Genomic DNA, 16,597 nt, shown 5'->3' with positions numbered 1-16,597 from the left:
GTGAGAGATGTAGAAAGAGAAATCAAGAGAAGAGGGTGAAGATGAGGAAGGAGGGTGCTCAAATAGGCATGCATATTGCATGAGGACCCCTCCCTCCCCCACCACCACCCCTTCTACACACCAGCACCACCACCACACCCCTTTCTTCACAGAATGGCTGTGTACTGTTCTGGGCTTATTAATTCCGCTCGGTGAGAGAATTATTTTTAGAGACTTGGTGTGCTGGAAAAGGCTTTTAAAGTCACAAGTATTACACATTCTGCTTCAGATTCTCTTATATACATTGAAAAGTTCTAAAAGTTTGTCGGGTGTCAAGAAACTGTACTTTTTCTACATGTTTATTGTCACAGCAATGATTCACTTTGATGTAGAATGAGATAAAAATACAAGTTTTACCAGTAATAGGCCCTGCTTTTATACGCACGGTAGTATGACTTATAAATGACTTATAAAGTATAGCGGTGGCTTCTGTACTGCTTCAAGTTGGATGAAGTTTGATGGACAAATGGGCGGAGCTGTGCTGTGGCCAATGGTGGCCAGGACCACCACTTGCCACTCTCTTGCCACCCCCTTGGACACTCATTTTGTCATGTGTTGTTTTTCTGCCATTTTCACATGGATGCCCCTTGATATACTCTGCTGCAAGTTATTTGTATTAATTGCATATCTAAAGAATAGATATACAATTGATATGAATGCAAACTCTTAAAAATAAAGATCATTTGATTCTTACAGTCAGTGTCAGTCAAAAATCATTACTTTCACATCATAGTAAGCAAACAACACGGCCAAGAAGTCATTGTTTAGCCTGCCTTCCACAGTATCATCAGTTCGTTGAATGATCCATTGATCATAGTATGCAGAATGCAGAAATATACTATGAAAGTACACAAAAGCAAAGAAAATGACAGTAAATCTAGTAAATCAAGCTTAGCAAACATTGCTTTTTACTTTGACTTGTTCCCTCCTGATTGTAAATATGATGGGCACTGTTTTGGATATGTGTGAATTTTAATTCATGAAATCTTGACTTTGATGGACATGTAATTCACAGATCTGTTTAAATCTGACTTCTCAGGTATCCCTGGTTACAAAGTGCAACTTACATATGATGCACTTTGTAATTAATGGTATCGTAAATGTAAACCAATTCAACACTATGCCATTATTTATGTGTTTGTTGTGCTGCTGTAACACTTACAGGAAAATCCAGATGTACTGTAGATACTGTAATTACATAGACACTAATATGGCAAACAGTGGTTTCCAAATAAATGTATGCATGATAGCTTTGTCTCAGCTTAATAGGATTTTCTATAAAGAATAAATGACCTTGATTCAAGTTGAGCTAATTATCAAAACTAATTCACTAAAATATTTTATTTTATTTTATTTTAGAAACAATAATTTTATTGAAAACATTTGACCTTTTTCAAAATACAACTTTTTGTGTTGATGTTGCTGGAAAAAAATAGTTTCACACATGCAATCATAATACTAGATAATGGCAGGAAATGTTTTTCATGAGAGCAAGTTTGCATTGTAATTAATGTTGTAAACAACCATTCAACTATGGCCTCCCCCAAAAAGAAAATTGCCGTATTGGGTTAGCTTCACCAATTGCACGGTGTAAATATGTTTGGCCATCTATCTATATTTCCGAGTTACCCTTGTCAGTGTGACTTAGCAGCCTAGAATGTCACTAAATTAGCAAGCTAAAGGCCTAGATACACCAATCCGATTTGGGCCAAATATGACTGACGCCTACTTCCTGTGGCGTCGGCCCAGACGTCGGCACGTTGCGCAGAAAAATGACGTAAATACACACCGCACCAACACCGGCTATTACGTACCTTCAGCGCACGCGCAAGAAGTATATCTGCTCCGTACCATCGGCGGCGGTAGTCATTATTCCTAAAGACAACCGAAAAACCTCTTTACGGGGGCGGGTCCTGCCATAGTTTGGCTTTCATACCTTTGTCGGCATACCCTTTAACGGTAATATCATACAATGACGGTCTCTCTTGAACCAAAGAGAAAAGTCATCTTCCTGATCTCCTGTCCAAACAGACATTGTACGTTCAAATGCGGAGGGTATAGCAAGCAGGGTGACGATACGCAAAATGAGCGGGAAAAAAAGAAGAAGTCCAGGTACTGTTTATCCGTGTTCGTCACTTGCTCTTCTTGCCCCGTGTGCTGATTCGCTAGCTAACAGCCAATCACAGTGATCAAATGCCCCGACGCCCGATGCCGATTCAACATGCCGAATTTGCTGAACCCCTTACCCCCACGTCGGATTGGTGTAGCTAGGCCTTAACATATTCTCCATTTGGCACTTACAAGCAGGCTAACTCTGTGTCGCTCTTCAGCCCAAGCCGCTCCTTCAGGGCTTGGAAGTGGGTAGCCAATGGCCAAACCACCAATATTAACTTTTGTTTTCGACCGCTGCACGTTTTGTAGTGGAATACGTCCCCGTTTTTGCGCTGCCCGCCATTGTTATTTATATTGCTGAAGCCGTTCTACTCGTATGCAACGGGCCACCTGCCTATAGTGACACGCCCTCCATTCTGTGATTAGCTGGAGGGGTAAACATTGGCTTTCCACCCAGAAATGTCCCGCTTATGGCGAAGCACAACAAATTGGCAAAATAGAGGTCAGGGGGGTGATGGTTGAGGACAAAATCACCACCACATTGATTGAGACGGAGTTCATGTGTTTACATTTAGTCTTTATCTAGGATTTATTTCTGAGTGAAAAACTTTGGACTATCACTTAAAAAAAATAAAATAATGGCAAACTTTAATGTGGCAGCTGGTGAGTGTCTTTTACACTGCTTTGTTGAACAATTTAATCCGGGGCATATATTACTCTTTTTTTTTTTTGGTGTTCGGTGCACATGGTGTTAGAAGTTTAATTAGTTTGCAAAATAATAAAATGTTATGTGAAAGTGAGACGTTAGTGCAAATAAAAAAAAAACCTGATCCATCACGTGCACACATATACTGTCTCTGTTTCTCTCTCTCTCTCTCTTTCACTCTCTGTCTCTGTACCCACCCCCCTCACGAACAGATGTTGCCTCCAAGGTTTTATGTGGAGCTTATGGATTGTCCATCAATCAAACCGCTAGCTTGTATGTCTGTCATTCGGCCGCCCTCCATCTCACCTGTGACTTGATGAAATGCTCCCAGCGGTGTGTTGCGCTATTAGCGCAGTGTAAATATTACACGTTTTCCCTGGATTTGCTAGTTAGCATTACTTCCACCTTGCGGCTTCATTAGCTTGAAGACACTCAGCTTTGTCGATGATTGCAAGGCATGACCTAGTTGTGGGCCTTGCTAGCTGCACTACTTTCTTCCTCATCCACTTCCTCACTCTTTACCATTACACCCACCTTCCCTCTCACACTCAATCCCTATTATTTATTGTCCCTCTCAATTTAGACTCTCACCTTCATGTACTTTAGTCTTCCCTATTATCCTTTTATGTATGCATTCTTTAGTTTCTAATTTATCTCTCCTCCACATCCTATTATTACTGTCTCAAATCCTTTTTATTCCTCTGCCTGCAGCACGTGTCATGCAGGGAAACATCGCAAGCAGTGGTCCCCGCTGAACAATTACCATGCAAAGCAATCCAAATAGAGATGTTTGCCGAAAACAACATGTGTGTAATTACTGCTTAATGAGGCCCTTGTCTCAGGCAGAATGCCCAATTAGACTGCCGGGGAGCGAGCGATGCCAAGGCCTTGTGAAGAAAGAGGGGAGAGAGAAGTAGCGGCAGGCTGCAACTGCATCGAGAGGTTTGAGACGATGAGAACATGAGAGGGAGAAAGGGAGGGGGTGGAGAGAAATGGAAGAGCAATGAATGAGAAGATGATTTCTGCTGTAAATGTAGAGTAATGGCAGAGCTGATAGCATTGAGTCCAGGATAAATTGGCATTTTAAGTGAGAGAGTGAGGCAGTGCATAGAAGAGATGGGGGGGGAGGGGGTGCGGTGTCAAGGTGCTTTACGTTGCAATATATGAGCAGCCATGTTGAATCACAAAATGGCTGACCTTTCTCGGTTGGATTTCATCTTTTTGATGTATGTTTTTTTCCACATTCAATATTGTTCATTACTATTTGTGGCAGTGAGCAGTCCATTTGCATTATTTTTGCAGGTAGTGTGTGTACACACACTCAGAGTTGAGAAAGAATGGTTGTTTGTCTCGTGTACCCTGTGACTGACTGCCGACCAATCCAGGGTGTAATCCTTCTTTCGCCCGTAACCCTGACCTGGCTAAGCGGTATAAAAAAAAATGGATGGACGGATTGTTCATGACATTGTTGAGTTGAAAGTGTTTGGAACTTAAAATTTCACAACTGGGCCTGACTTTACACTCAGATTCTGTTTTGAAGAGGAGCTCGCCCAATATTTGCCAACTACACTCTAGGGAAAACTTCAACAAACACATAAAAGCATCTTGAGGCAACGGATGGATTGTTTCTGCAAAAGAATGAAGTTGTTTCACAAATCCAACTATGACAAGTATTTAGAAGGTGACTGAATAACAACTGGACTGTTGTGTTATTTCCATCAGGGTCAATCAGATCAATTGAGAGAGTAGCGTACATAAAGGCACCTTGACAAATATCGCAGCGAGTAAAGAATAACAATGCATCTTTTCCATCAAGATAAGCCTTCGGTGATATTCTTTGCTCTTCTTTATCTAAGTTATCCAGACCTCCTGCATCCACACTGTTCTCTTAAGGCACCATTGTAACTTTACAAGCTTGCAGGTTAACTTTTTTTTTTTTAAACAGCCTTTTATAATGTTGTTATCATCCAAGAGAAATCCTGTTATTCAATTTAGTGGCAATCAGCTTTTTGATTCAGGTTTGTTGTAAAATATCTATGATTTATGAAAAGTTATGCTGTATATTCAATATTATGACAAGCTTTGACAAGATGGACTTGTATCCTCCCATGGGTCCATCGGCATGCAAGATTAATATGAAAGCAGTTTTCACCTCAACTCTACCGTCCGTGCTTTATTAAGCAAATTTGCTCTTTCTCCCCAGCATCAAGTTAATTAGTCATCATCTCATTTGAAATAAGTACAGTATGTAGCTTTCACTTCTCAGGGTTTTATCTTTCCCTTTGAGTTTAAATGTAGGCCTTGTCTCAAAATAAATACAACATTAGTGTAGCAATGTATACATTTGAGCTATATTTGTTACAAAATATAATATTGGCCAGGTGGAGGCATTGTTGTGTTGTTAAGTGATGCATGCACTTGATCAGCTAACCATTGATCACTTCCACATCTTGCCATTTGGTTAGTGATAAGTTGAATTTGACTCATTCATTGTTGAAAGTGTTTCAAATAGCAGCATGAGGAATTATTTGTGTGCTTATTCCTTGCTGTGTGCATTTGCACTCAAATGTAACTGCAGTGGTGCCTTGACTCACGAGGGGCCCGACTTTTCAAAATACAAGCCATCCCTCAACCATTTTTGTCTTGCGAGCAAAAATTGAAGTTATGAGCATTAGATAGTGACAATAAATTCTCAAAACAAATGCAATTGGCTTGCTTCAAGCAGTTTATTGTCACCTCCAGTTCAACTTAACTGTCAAACTAAATATTGAACTAATAGAATTACAAGTTGTGTATTTAATGATAACACACAATCAAACAAAACACCATTAGACGGCTAGCGAATAGCATCAATGTTGCAGTGTTGTAACTCTTTTGCATAGATACTTCAACACAAATGGTACAGCAACACAGGTAGACATATAACAATAATCACTAGCAAATTGTTATATAGAAAATAAGTGTCACTTACACAGCCACTTGTGATCTTGAGCATTATGTGTGTCTATATTATATTGCCGCTAGGTGGCCAAAGCTCACACCCCAGAAGGACTTGCATGATTAATTAATCACGATAAACATACTCTTTAAGTGTTTACATTCTATTTAATTGTTATTTTATGCTTTTATTAAATCCAATTTTGTACATTTTTTTCCCGAATTGAAAACACATTCAATTTTTGTTGTGCGGATTAATGGAATTTCCATTCATTACAATTGAAAAGTTGATTTGAGTTTGAAGCATAGTCACAGAGCAAATGAAGTCAAGGCGCCGATGTATTTTTTACAGCCTTGTAGATTCCCATACTGGCTACTCCGCTATGCATCGTTAACCAAGCAATGTCCAATAACATCTATTCAGTTTTATTTTTCACCTCTCACATGCTCATTTAGCTACCTTTCTAATGCCAACAAGATGATTAGCTGCAATATGGTCTATTTGTCAAGTAATATGTAAATGTAATATGCATTTATACTCTTATTTCTACCAGATTTGGTTGTAATGTATGGTGTAGGATTGTTTCACATTGGATTCGGAGCAAAGTCTGAAAATAGAAATATGACCTTTAATTCTTCTAAATCCTATCTTATTGATTTTGCCGATGACAGATGTTTAAACCTTGAAGAAGGTCTGCGCTCTTGTTGGTCACAGTTTTAACCAGGTATGTCATATCTTATTTCTTGTCCTCTCTTACCCAGCATATTTTATTTTGTCTTCAAGGCTTCTTTTTTTGTGTGCGCAAAGACGGCCACCCGAATAAAAAAGGGCTCCCAGTAGCTTCACATCTGAGGAATCTAGAGTGGAACGCTGTCGAGTTTGATCATGTTGTCTCTGCTGTCTGGCTTCTGTGCAGTGATATTACAAAGAGTGACCTCAGTCAGCAAACAAAAAGGGGGCTTCATTTGACACATTGAGTTTCTTTGTGTGTGTGTGTGTGTGTGTGTGTGTGTGTGTGTGTGTGTGTGTGTCTGCACGATTGTTATTATCCAGTCCAGTCAAGGTTTGTTCCATTTGCTGCTTGCGTGCTATGAAAAAGTGTGATGCCTTTGGAAGCCAAGGGCGTTTCACAATACGTCTCCTCTTAACAGGGTAGCAGTTTCTCCGTCACCTTGACACTGCACCTGTTCGCTTACTGAGCTGTTTGTGGGGAGGAATCTCATTTTCTCCTGAGCTAAAAACAGAGTGTGAGTTGTTTTTTTCCCTCTTTGTCACAGCTGATCTTTGCAGGGAATTCCTCTGGGATTAATCCTTCCAGCATACTTGACATCAGAGCGAGCGTGTTGCATGTAGCGCTCAAGTGGTGGCCTAGGATTGTTTCCCTAGACTCTCTGAGGGGGCGGTCATGGGTCACTGTTTGAGTCCTAACCGCCGTCTGACAGTGTTTTGGCACCTGCAGCAAGTGATCTTTCAAAGCCTTGTTAGCTCGCTCCCGAAGACGCGGCGTGTCGCCGCTGCGTGCTGATTCATTCACACCCCTTCTCACACGCCACGGAGCCCACGGGGAACAGCCTATCTCTCACCACTGAGCTCATGTAGCCTCATTACCGGCCCCGCTGATGAACAGTAATTACCGACAGATCCATGCCACACATATAAGGTTTAACCAAAGTGACAAAGTCATTAGTCTCACACTCGAGGCCACCCGTAAAGGGCTTCTCCACTGCACAGTGACTCCATGGCGTGTTTATTTATTTATATTCATTTGGATAGCATGCTAATGTCTCCTCTCTGTTTCTTCCCACAGTTTGATGGTGACAACATGTACATGAATGACAATAACCAAGAGTTTCGGTCACCAAACCAGGTAGGTGTGCCCACATATGTCACCGGTTTTATTTATGTGACACTGTAGACATTAAAACAAACAGTTATGTGAGTGTAATTTCTCCCCCAAGTGTTTTAGTACAGCAATTTTATAAATTATATAATAATAATAAAGATGTTGAAATTTGTAGACATGGTGGAACGTTTGGGTGCATGAAAAATAGTTTCCAGAACACGCATGTGGATCTCCTGTAAAAATTGCCTTCAGAAAATACATTAGGTTTTTGTAAATTTGGCCAAAATAAGGGCAGCTACAGTCTCACCCTACTACTAAACTTTTTTATATACTGGACCATATCCCAGTTGACTTTGGACATTCGCACTCACACGTCTTGTGGGGGTAAACAGGAGTAACTTGGGAGAAAACACACAAAGTCCACAAAGAAAGGTCAAAGTTCAGATTCAAACTCAGATCTTTTTGCTGTGAGGCAGATGCACCGACCTGCTCCAACTCAGGCTGCCAACTGCATAATCAGTTTTTGTTTGTTTCTGGAAATTGGACTATTGGTTCGACTTTCCATCATTATTTTTCCCAAATTATAACCATGCCCTAATACATGAATTCATTTTCTGTATTAAAGTAAACAAACTCTGATTCATTATTATTATTAAACTGTTGGTTGTGGTTGTGGTTGTGATTCACTCACTCTGGAAAAAAGGCTTTGGACGCAAAGCTCTTTGCTGAAAGCTTTCTGTCAGTGCGAGTTGTTTATGTGTAGTGCTGTTGTGATTGCTAGGATATTATTATTCTTCCATGTGGTTTAGTTCGGAAAATCAAAATGGCTTGTCTGATAGGTAGTGATCAGAATTCACTTAATTAAAAAGTCTCAGAAGTCACGATAGAAAAAGTTGTTGATCAGTTTTAATCTTAAACTTTTGTTTTGTTTTTTTGTTTGTTTTGTATGTTTTATTGCCTCCAAATAAGACATTTATTCACATCTTATCGCGTACAGCACTTGCACCATTCTTTGAAAATATCACAACTCACTTGTCTGAAAAAAAATTAATGAGTTGCTCAACACACCTATCACACTATTCCAGAATCATAACTGTAAACATTCTGCTGTGGGCCAGCAATAAGGACCACAGAGCCACTTTGGCCAAGAACAAGCATAACTGAATATAATGCATTTCAATAATTACAAATGAAAATACTAGCTAGAAATATTTTTTATAGCCATATTTGGTTGTCTTGAATGTCATTCACTCAAAGAGGTGCTTGAATTTGTCCTGCTTTTCCTTATGTAAGAGATCACCATTACATAGTGTAAATCTCCACAAACTACAAAATGTGTGCTATTTGGCAGATTATGTTATTTTAAACATCATATGGATTACACCATCAGCAGTGTTATCACTGCGTGAGTCAACAGGTCACTCACATCTTAGAGCGGCCACATCACACTGCTCGCAGCGTCGCTGATGCACTGCATGCTATGGTTGCACAGTCATGGTCACAGTCGGGGAGGTTCGGACAGGCGCGCCGTTGAGTGCTCCCAGCTGCTATGCGGGAACACACGGCTGGACATATGGCCCTGTTTGGAATGTTGTGATTTGTTGATCCAGCAGTCAGAAAAAAAAAAGAGTGAAAACATGGCGAGGTGGACCCTTCTCATCAATTAGCGCCTTTGCTAAATACAGGCAATGACGGGTCAAGACCAGCAGGGGCACATGTTCTGCACTGTAATAGAAAGTGACATAATTATTTAGTCCTCATTCAGTTAAGATGTTTCTTTTGTCATTTGCTTGCTCTTCGTTGATTGTGTGGGATTGGTAATCTTTTAGTTTTGAAGCAACCAGGGCTAAAATCTGGCATGTGAGTTGGCTACAACCAGCAAAGGTTGGTCTCAAGGACGCATCTGTCGAGGAAGGACGCATCTGTACTCGCTCCTGCACTCGCTCGTGACTTCTATTTTGTTGACATTGGGATTTTTAACTACATTGTTGCAATATGCCTGGCGGAAAAAGAGCTGACGAGACTGAGGAGATAAAATATTCTCTTGCACTCAAAGAAATAGTCACCAAAATACTTGAAATGAAAAAGAGCATCGAGCCACTTCTGCAGGAAATTCAGCATTTGAAAAAAGCGACACAAGAAAAAGATCCACGCATTGTCACCTTGGAACAAAAAATGGATGATTTGGAACAGAATCTTGATTCAACGATGTGATAGTTACAGGCATCCAGATTAAACCGCGCCGCGGCCCTCCTGCGAGAGCTGCGGCCGGCACAAGTGCAGTTGATTCTGATCAAGCTTCAGCGAACGAGACTGTGGAACAGCAAGTGACAACTCAACTCAGAGATTTGGGATTAATTGTGGATCCAGCGCACATTCCGATGTGCTTTTCGCTTCCAACTGGGGGGGACACGACCACCGGCAGTTCTGATCAGGTTTGTTGACAGGAAGAAAAAGATTGCTCTTTTGAGAGAGAGCTACAAGCTTAAAGGTAAACATGTCTACGTCAATGAAAATCTCACAAAACGAAATAGTGACATTGCCAGAAAGGCGCGACATTTGAGAAAGAATAGACTTATAAAGAACACATGGACAAAAGACTGTCGGATCTTCATTCAAACAAAAGAAGACTCATCTTTTGAGAAGAAAATACGGATCGTGAAACGAGTGGAAGAATTGGCGGAGTTTGAGACACAATAACTGCAATCAGTAACTCACATCATTAAATTGTGGATCATGTCTTATCCAAATGAAATTGTTTTAACATATTACTAACTAACCCAAAACTGGAGCTATTATGATTTGATTAATGTCAATAAAGCATATGATTACTTTCTGACACTGCCAAGGTTAACGCTTGTTTATACACCTGCATTGATAACATGTATTGCTGTTCCTGTAAGAATGTTAACATTGTCTGGCTCTATTTCTGTTTGGACATTTGATGTAACATGCAAGGCTGTCGTGATAAGGTTGTATTGTGGCTGCAATGTATCTGCTGTAAATATTTACAATGGGTTGGTAGACATAGACATGGTTCTGGGATGGATCCAGCGGGGCCTACTCAGCTGGTGGGTGGCCTTGGTGGGCGCTAAGGAATGTCAAGATCTAAGCATCATCTGGATGCTGGCAACAGTGGTGGGCCGGTGGCTGAGCTGACCAGAATCGAGTGAACATTGCTGTGAACGCAATGGGCAGAATGCAAACCGATCTACTCTTCTGGAATCCACAACATGTGTGAAAGCTGATCCAAGGTCAGCGAAGACGCTACTGGTGAACGAGCATGAGCTCGCCTTGGCTGCTCGCCTGGTGGGGTGGGCCTGTTGGTGGCGTCCAGGAACCGATTTACCAATTCCAAATGATTGGTACTTGATGCAACTCATACTCGGACATTACTCAAGATGAACTAAGCAAGGAGTGTGCAGACTAGAATTGATAACAATATGAATCAATGACCTTCATAATCAATGTATATGACTGATGCGTATAGAAAGAATCGATGGGGACGGGTTACTAATAAGCCATGGCTTCTACCCGTCAGCCCTTCTTTCGGATGTCAATGTTGCAAATGATACGACGTGATTGATATGACCTGTAATAATGTGTCCGAAAGAAAAAAAAATGAACAAAACAAAAACAAAACAAAGGTGCTGAAGTTAAGCTACAGCTCGAAACATTGCTATTTAGACCAATTTGACACTGGCGTCACAACAGGAATAAAAATATAATGTAAATATAGAACTGCATCACAAGCCTAAAAAAACAGAGGCTCTATATTCATCATGTAAAGACTTGCACATGTTGATAGTCATGCTGGTGAAAACCTCATTTAGCATGTGCGCTGAGCCATGCTAGGTGCTCCAGCAAACCAATAGCCTTTTCTTTTAAATGCCCCTGGCACACCTGACAATTTGGTGGCTGGAAGTAGACAATACTTAAGATCAGCTGGAAGCAGGTCTAAGTTGTGGCGTAACGCAATTTTGGGGAAGTTGTCGATCAACGGAACAAGTATTATGTGGTGGATGTCATCATATTTCATTCATAAATGTGTCAACTGTGTGCATCAAACCTTCTGAATCATAGAAATCAATGTACTTTGTATGCTTCGATCTTCCGCATGGACACGAGCAAGTCTGTTTCTGCTTCTGCAATGTCAACATTTTTAAAGGGAATGAGATTAGCCGGTCTAGTAATTAGCCCGTGTTTTGCGCTAGACTGGCAGTTGGCCGCGAAAATGGAGCCCAAAGTCTTAAACACAGTCAGCTGTTTTAAGTAGTGAAGGAATGGAAAAAAATTGCAACAAAAAAAAAGATCTTATCGTCGTTGTCTCGTAGAATCCTCACATCTTCAAAAGCACTTTGTTTCAGGAAATCTAGAAATTGCCATTTTACTTGAGGTACTAAATTGGTATTTTACCTTATATACCGTTGCGCACCAACATTTGCACAACACTACCTCACATTATGTTCCATTACTAATATACATGGGGGGAAAAAGGTAATCTATTACACTAAAAAAATCTGCGTTAATGCAGACAAAAAGCCACTAAGACTTCACAAAAGGCTACATTGTCTTCCCAAACTCTCTCGAAGGTCTTAGAGGCAGAGCCATGAGTTGGGCAATAAATAAAACAATGACCTGATAGTAGTCTAAAAGGAAATTATTATTTTTTTATTTTACCTCCTTGAGAAAAGAAAAAATAACAGAAAAAAAGGAGGAAATGATAGATCAGTTTCTTCTGCCCCCGAGCATTACAGCGATTAATTTTTTTCACAAAACAGTCTTTCCCAGATATACCGAACCTATTTCATTCATTGTTGTAAAAAAACAACAACAGATTTTCAATCTTGGTGTGACATAATGCCAGACTGCTCCCACAGAGAAGGGACAAGGCTGTGTTTTAAAACAGTTGAGCTTCCAAGAGAGTTACTAAATGTGTTATCCAGCTGTTTTCAGCACTTGAATTTGGTTAATAATAAAACTAACATCAATGTAGGGGCAGACTAATAATATTGACCGATATTGATCTGTTTGGTGTAAAACCTAAATTTGTTAAAATACAAACATCATGCTCATGAAATAGCACTCAGACGCACACACACACACAAATGATTGCAGCATAGTCATAAGGTTGTCTTACCTTTGATGTTTGGATTGAGTGACTTGTAATGAGAGGTCGAGAGGGAGCTTTAAAAGCTTATTGTCTACTTATAGCTCACATCACAGACCGGTGGTCCATTATTGTTACCCACATTTGCTGGCCTGCCCTAATTATGTCACTTTGCATGCATACATGTGTGCCCGCTAATTGGGATAAATGTCCGGCTTTGTACTTTCTCCGCTGCAGCAGCCATGTGTCAATCACTGCCTGCCTCGGCAGGTCTACACTGTTGTGTCAACAAATAGCTTCTTAGTGGATAAAGCAATTTGGGCTTTTCAAAACATCTCAGCTGCAGTTGATGCTCTGTCAGTGATGTCAAAGAGAAGCTTACTCACCAGTCCCGAAACTCCCCACCACAAACACAAAGTTCACTCTCTGGCTTTAATTCCCAAAATCCTTTAATGCACCACAATCATTTGAAATGGAAAAGGCGGTGGGTGAAGTGTACATGGCTTTGCTGTAGTGTTGATGGTTTCAAATATTAAGCAGTAACATGCAATACTAAAATGATTAATAACTTGGCCTTCACTTGCACTAAGGTCTATAAAGGGACCATTTTTAAGCTGCCTGTCAGTCTTGTACCATGTTGTTTTAACTTACGCAATAGTGAGTTGTTGCAACAACACAACCATTGAAGTTGCACTTATTGCTTGATTAAATCTTAAATAGAAGTTTCATCAATAGCTGTAAACAAGAATATGTTAAGCAGCAAAGACACAGTCAGAAGCAATTGAAATCAAGTCAGTGAAGGCACTTTAGAACCCAGTCAGTGCAAGAAAGACATGTCTTAAAAAAATAATTTGGTAAATGGTAAATGGACTGCTTTTCATATAGCGCTTTTAATTACACCATATGGTGCCCAAAGCGCTTTACAATGCCTCACATTCACCCATTCACACAAACACATTCACACACACCAGTGGTCAGCTGCTGCCACGCAGGGCGCTGCTAGGTCCACTGAGAGCTAATTGGAGTTCAGTGTCTTGCTCAAGGACATTTCAACATGGTCACCAGGGGTGAGGATTAGGGGTGTTCCATATCATACCTTCTACGATATTACCGGCGTATTTTTCTTGGGTGATACAAATTAGAAATATCGTGAAATTGACACAGTAGGGATGTAATGACATAATCCGTAACATCATACGCCATTGTGTTTATTTGAACGTACACGCGTCGTTTGCTGCTGCATAAAAACAATGTCAGCGCACGTGAGGCTTTGGGCAGCCAGTTCTGTTGCGTTTTTGTGGGAGTGAGCTATACCTTCGTCGTCTGGAGGTTGTTTGGTTTCAAGGTCAGATATGATATGATATAAAGACACGTGAGGAGGACATGAAAACAGGTTGTGTTGTTCGGCATAAAAGGAAACAAATATTTCAACCGAGCATTGCTGGAGCACTTGTGATCAGACACACTCCTTATGCCTGGTTGGATACTATACTGAAGCGGTCGCGTATTTTTTGGCCAAGATAAACAATCGGCGGTGGTTATTTTACCGTGACCGGCAATCCGCCACCTAGTTTGTGTTGCTAACCAGCTGCTAAGCTAATGTAAGAATTATTTTGGAGGATTATTATACATTTGCCGTGTTGAAGTAAATTGCCTCTTGGGAAACACAAGTCAACGTAATAGTGTAGTAATTTCTGTTTATGATTGCTATGTATTGCAAAGGAGTGTTATTGTATTTGGTGAAGTTGCAAGTGGACGACTCAGCTGCCGAGTGAGGACAACTGATAAGAAGACGAGACGCACGTCAACGCCAGGGCCCCTGGACTTGCATGCCGCATTAGAGAGTGTGAAGTGAGATAGGAGTTGTTTTTCTCTTTCTGTCATGTAATCAGATGCCCCGATTGGTATATAAGGGGACTATTTGAATGATGAACCAAGAGAGACTCTGTACCGATCAAACTAAGGCTGCAGTTTTCTCTTCCTCATGAGTAATAAATTTGGAACCAGATGCTTCTTCTCTCTTTATTTGATAAATGTCTACATCTGAACCTGACAGCTAACATGCTCTCGACGAGACGGCATGCACATTGCAATCGTGCAGCAGTCTAAACGTGCACATTTGTGTTATTCACAACAGCTTGTGAATGTCTACAAACGGCAAGCCAAACATTTCTCGCTCCTCTGATTGGCCAATCAGAGACATTCACGGCAAAATTACGCTCGCAGGAGAGTTGCCGGTTCTGGCAAAAATAACCACTGCCTAAACAATCGCAGAAGGAAAACATTTTTCAACAACACACTTGCTGCTACCGTGTCATTGGTGAAGTATTTTGCCTCTACAACACGAGAATCAATCACACAGGAGAAAATAATGGACTTTCTTGATTCATGCAATTTGCCACTGACTTCTAAAGGTTTGTGTTTTCTTTGTATTTGCAAATGTAAATGTGCGTTACATGCTTTAAGCAGTTATGTTAAAATTAGACCTCGCAGGGAAAACTACATGGCCTGTTTTTATTTCCATTTCATTCTATTACGGTTGCAACGTTTGCACTTTGTTTATATTTTCAATTGTGGAAAAAAGGTGGCTTAAATATAAAGCTGCAGTATAAGTGCTGTTATTCCGAAGCAGCAATCACAAATATATTGTTCAGACAGTAATTATTACCCATATTGTCAAATATATCATCACCGCACATTTCCTTGAAATAATTGTGATATCATTTTTAAGCTATATAAACCACGCCTAGTGAGGATCAAACCCACAACCTCACGGATGGGAGACAACCACTCTACCACTGAGCCATGCCATTGAGCTTTATCAATTTGCAGAACCAGTCTCTATGTGGTATTATATCTGGTAGCAAGGATTGCACCAACTGGGCCTAGCCAATATCATACGCGTGAACCGATTCATAATCAGAGCAGCTCTGTTAGCTTTCCTTTCTACTGTGCCGACAGCATCTTATTCAAAAGTCTACAGAGTCTACACAACATTTTCACCAAGCTATTGTTAAGTGGAATTGTGATCTGAATGATGTTTTTGCAGCTGTACCGCACAGATCTGAGCAAGAAAGTTAACATTATTGCTAACACTAACACAGCATTTGAGGTGTCCTGGCTGATGAATTATTATTATTATAAAATCATTTCTATTGAGGTAAAATTATAACATGTTGTTTCTGCTTGCCTCTGTGATTTGATTCAATTTAAGGGTTTGAACCGTGGATTTTAGTAGGATCGGTTGTGTGGCACCACAACATCAGTGATTCACAGTAAGACTTCTGAAAAGAGGCATTCAAACACTAGCACATTAAAAAGAAGTCTGTGTCTGAGCAATTTGCTGTGTATGTGAGTCATTTGTTAATGGTTGCTTAATTTCATGCATTTTGCATGTTTAATATTTCTGACAAATTGCAGTCTCAAATATGAAATAATTTTCTGCATCAATTTGAAATGGCGATTACTAGAACATCAATTAAATCATTATGTACTCAAGCCTGTGTGTATATTTGTCTTTAATTAATAACTTATTCCGTGAAAAAGCTCAAGAGATTCAGTATGTTACCTTCAAAAGGATCTGATTTTATGAAAGAAGAGCCCCCTTAAGACAACTTTTAACTGTGGCTTTAAGACCATATAGAAGCCTACCATGATGCGTGCCAGTAAAAAAGGTGCACGGAGCCAGAACAGAGAGCCCATTGTTTGCGTCTTACACAGCATACACAGTGAGGTAGCAGTTTGACACAGCCAGGAGATTGCATTACACATAACATCTCGGCACTCTTAAAAAGAGAGAACCGCTAATCAGAAACAGCTTTAAAGGGGGCCGTTTACTGTCTGCTTGGA

At 40.3% G+C, this 16,597-nt stretch overlaps 1 protein-coding gene across 2 annotated transcripts in view; it reads left to right on the top strand.

The window, feature by feature from the left end:
- LOC144063984 (TOX high mobility group box family member 2-like) overlaps nucleotides 1-16,597 on the top strand; it is a 98,267-nt gene that overhangs the window by 42,855 nt on the left and 38,815 nt on the right. For both annotated transcript variants that reach the window (XM_077586102.1, XM_077586093.1), the window contains one exon: nucleotides 7,603-7,662. In XM_077586102.1, the coding sequence (XP_077442228.1) occupies nucleotides 7,603-7,662 (60 nt within the window). The remainder of the gene's footprint in view (nucleotides 1-7,602; nucleotides 7,663-16,597) is intronic.

The sequence above is a fragment of the Vanacampus margaritifer genome, chromosome 1, assembly GCF_051991255.1.
Source record: "Vanacampus margaritifer isolate UIUO_Vmar chromosome 1, RoL_Vmar_1.0, whole genome shotgun sequence".
NCBI classification, from domain to species: Eukaryota; Metazoa; Chordata; class Actinopteri; order Syngnathiformes; family Syngnathidae; genus Vanacampus; species Vanacampus margaritifer.
Note: the sequence above shows the minus strand (reverse complement) of the source record. Positions and strands in the feature narration are given on the sequence as shown.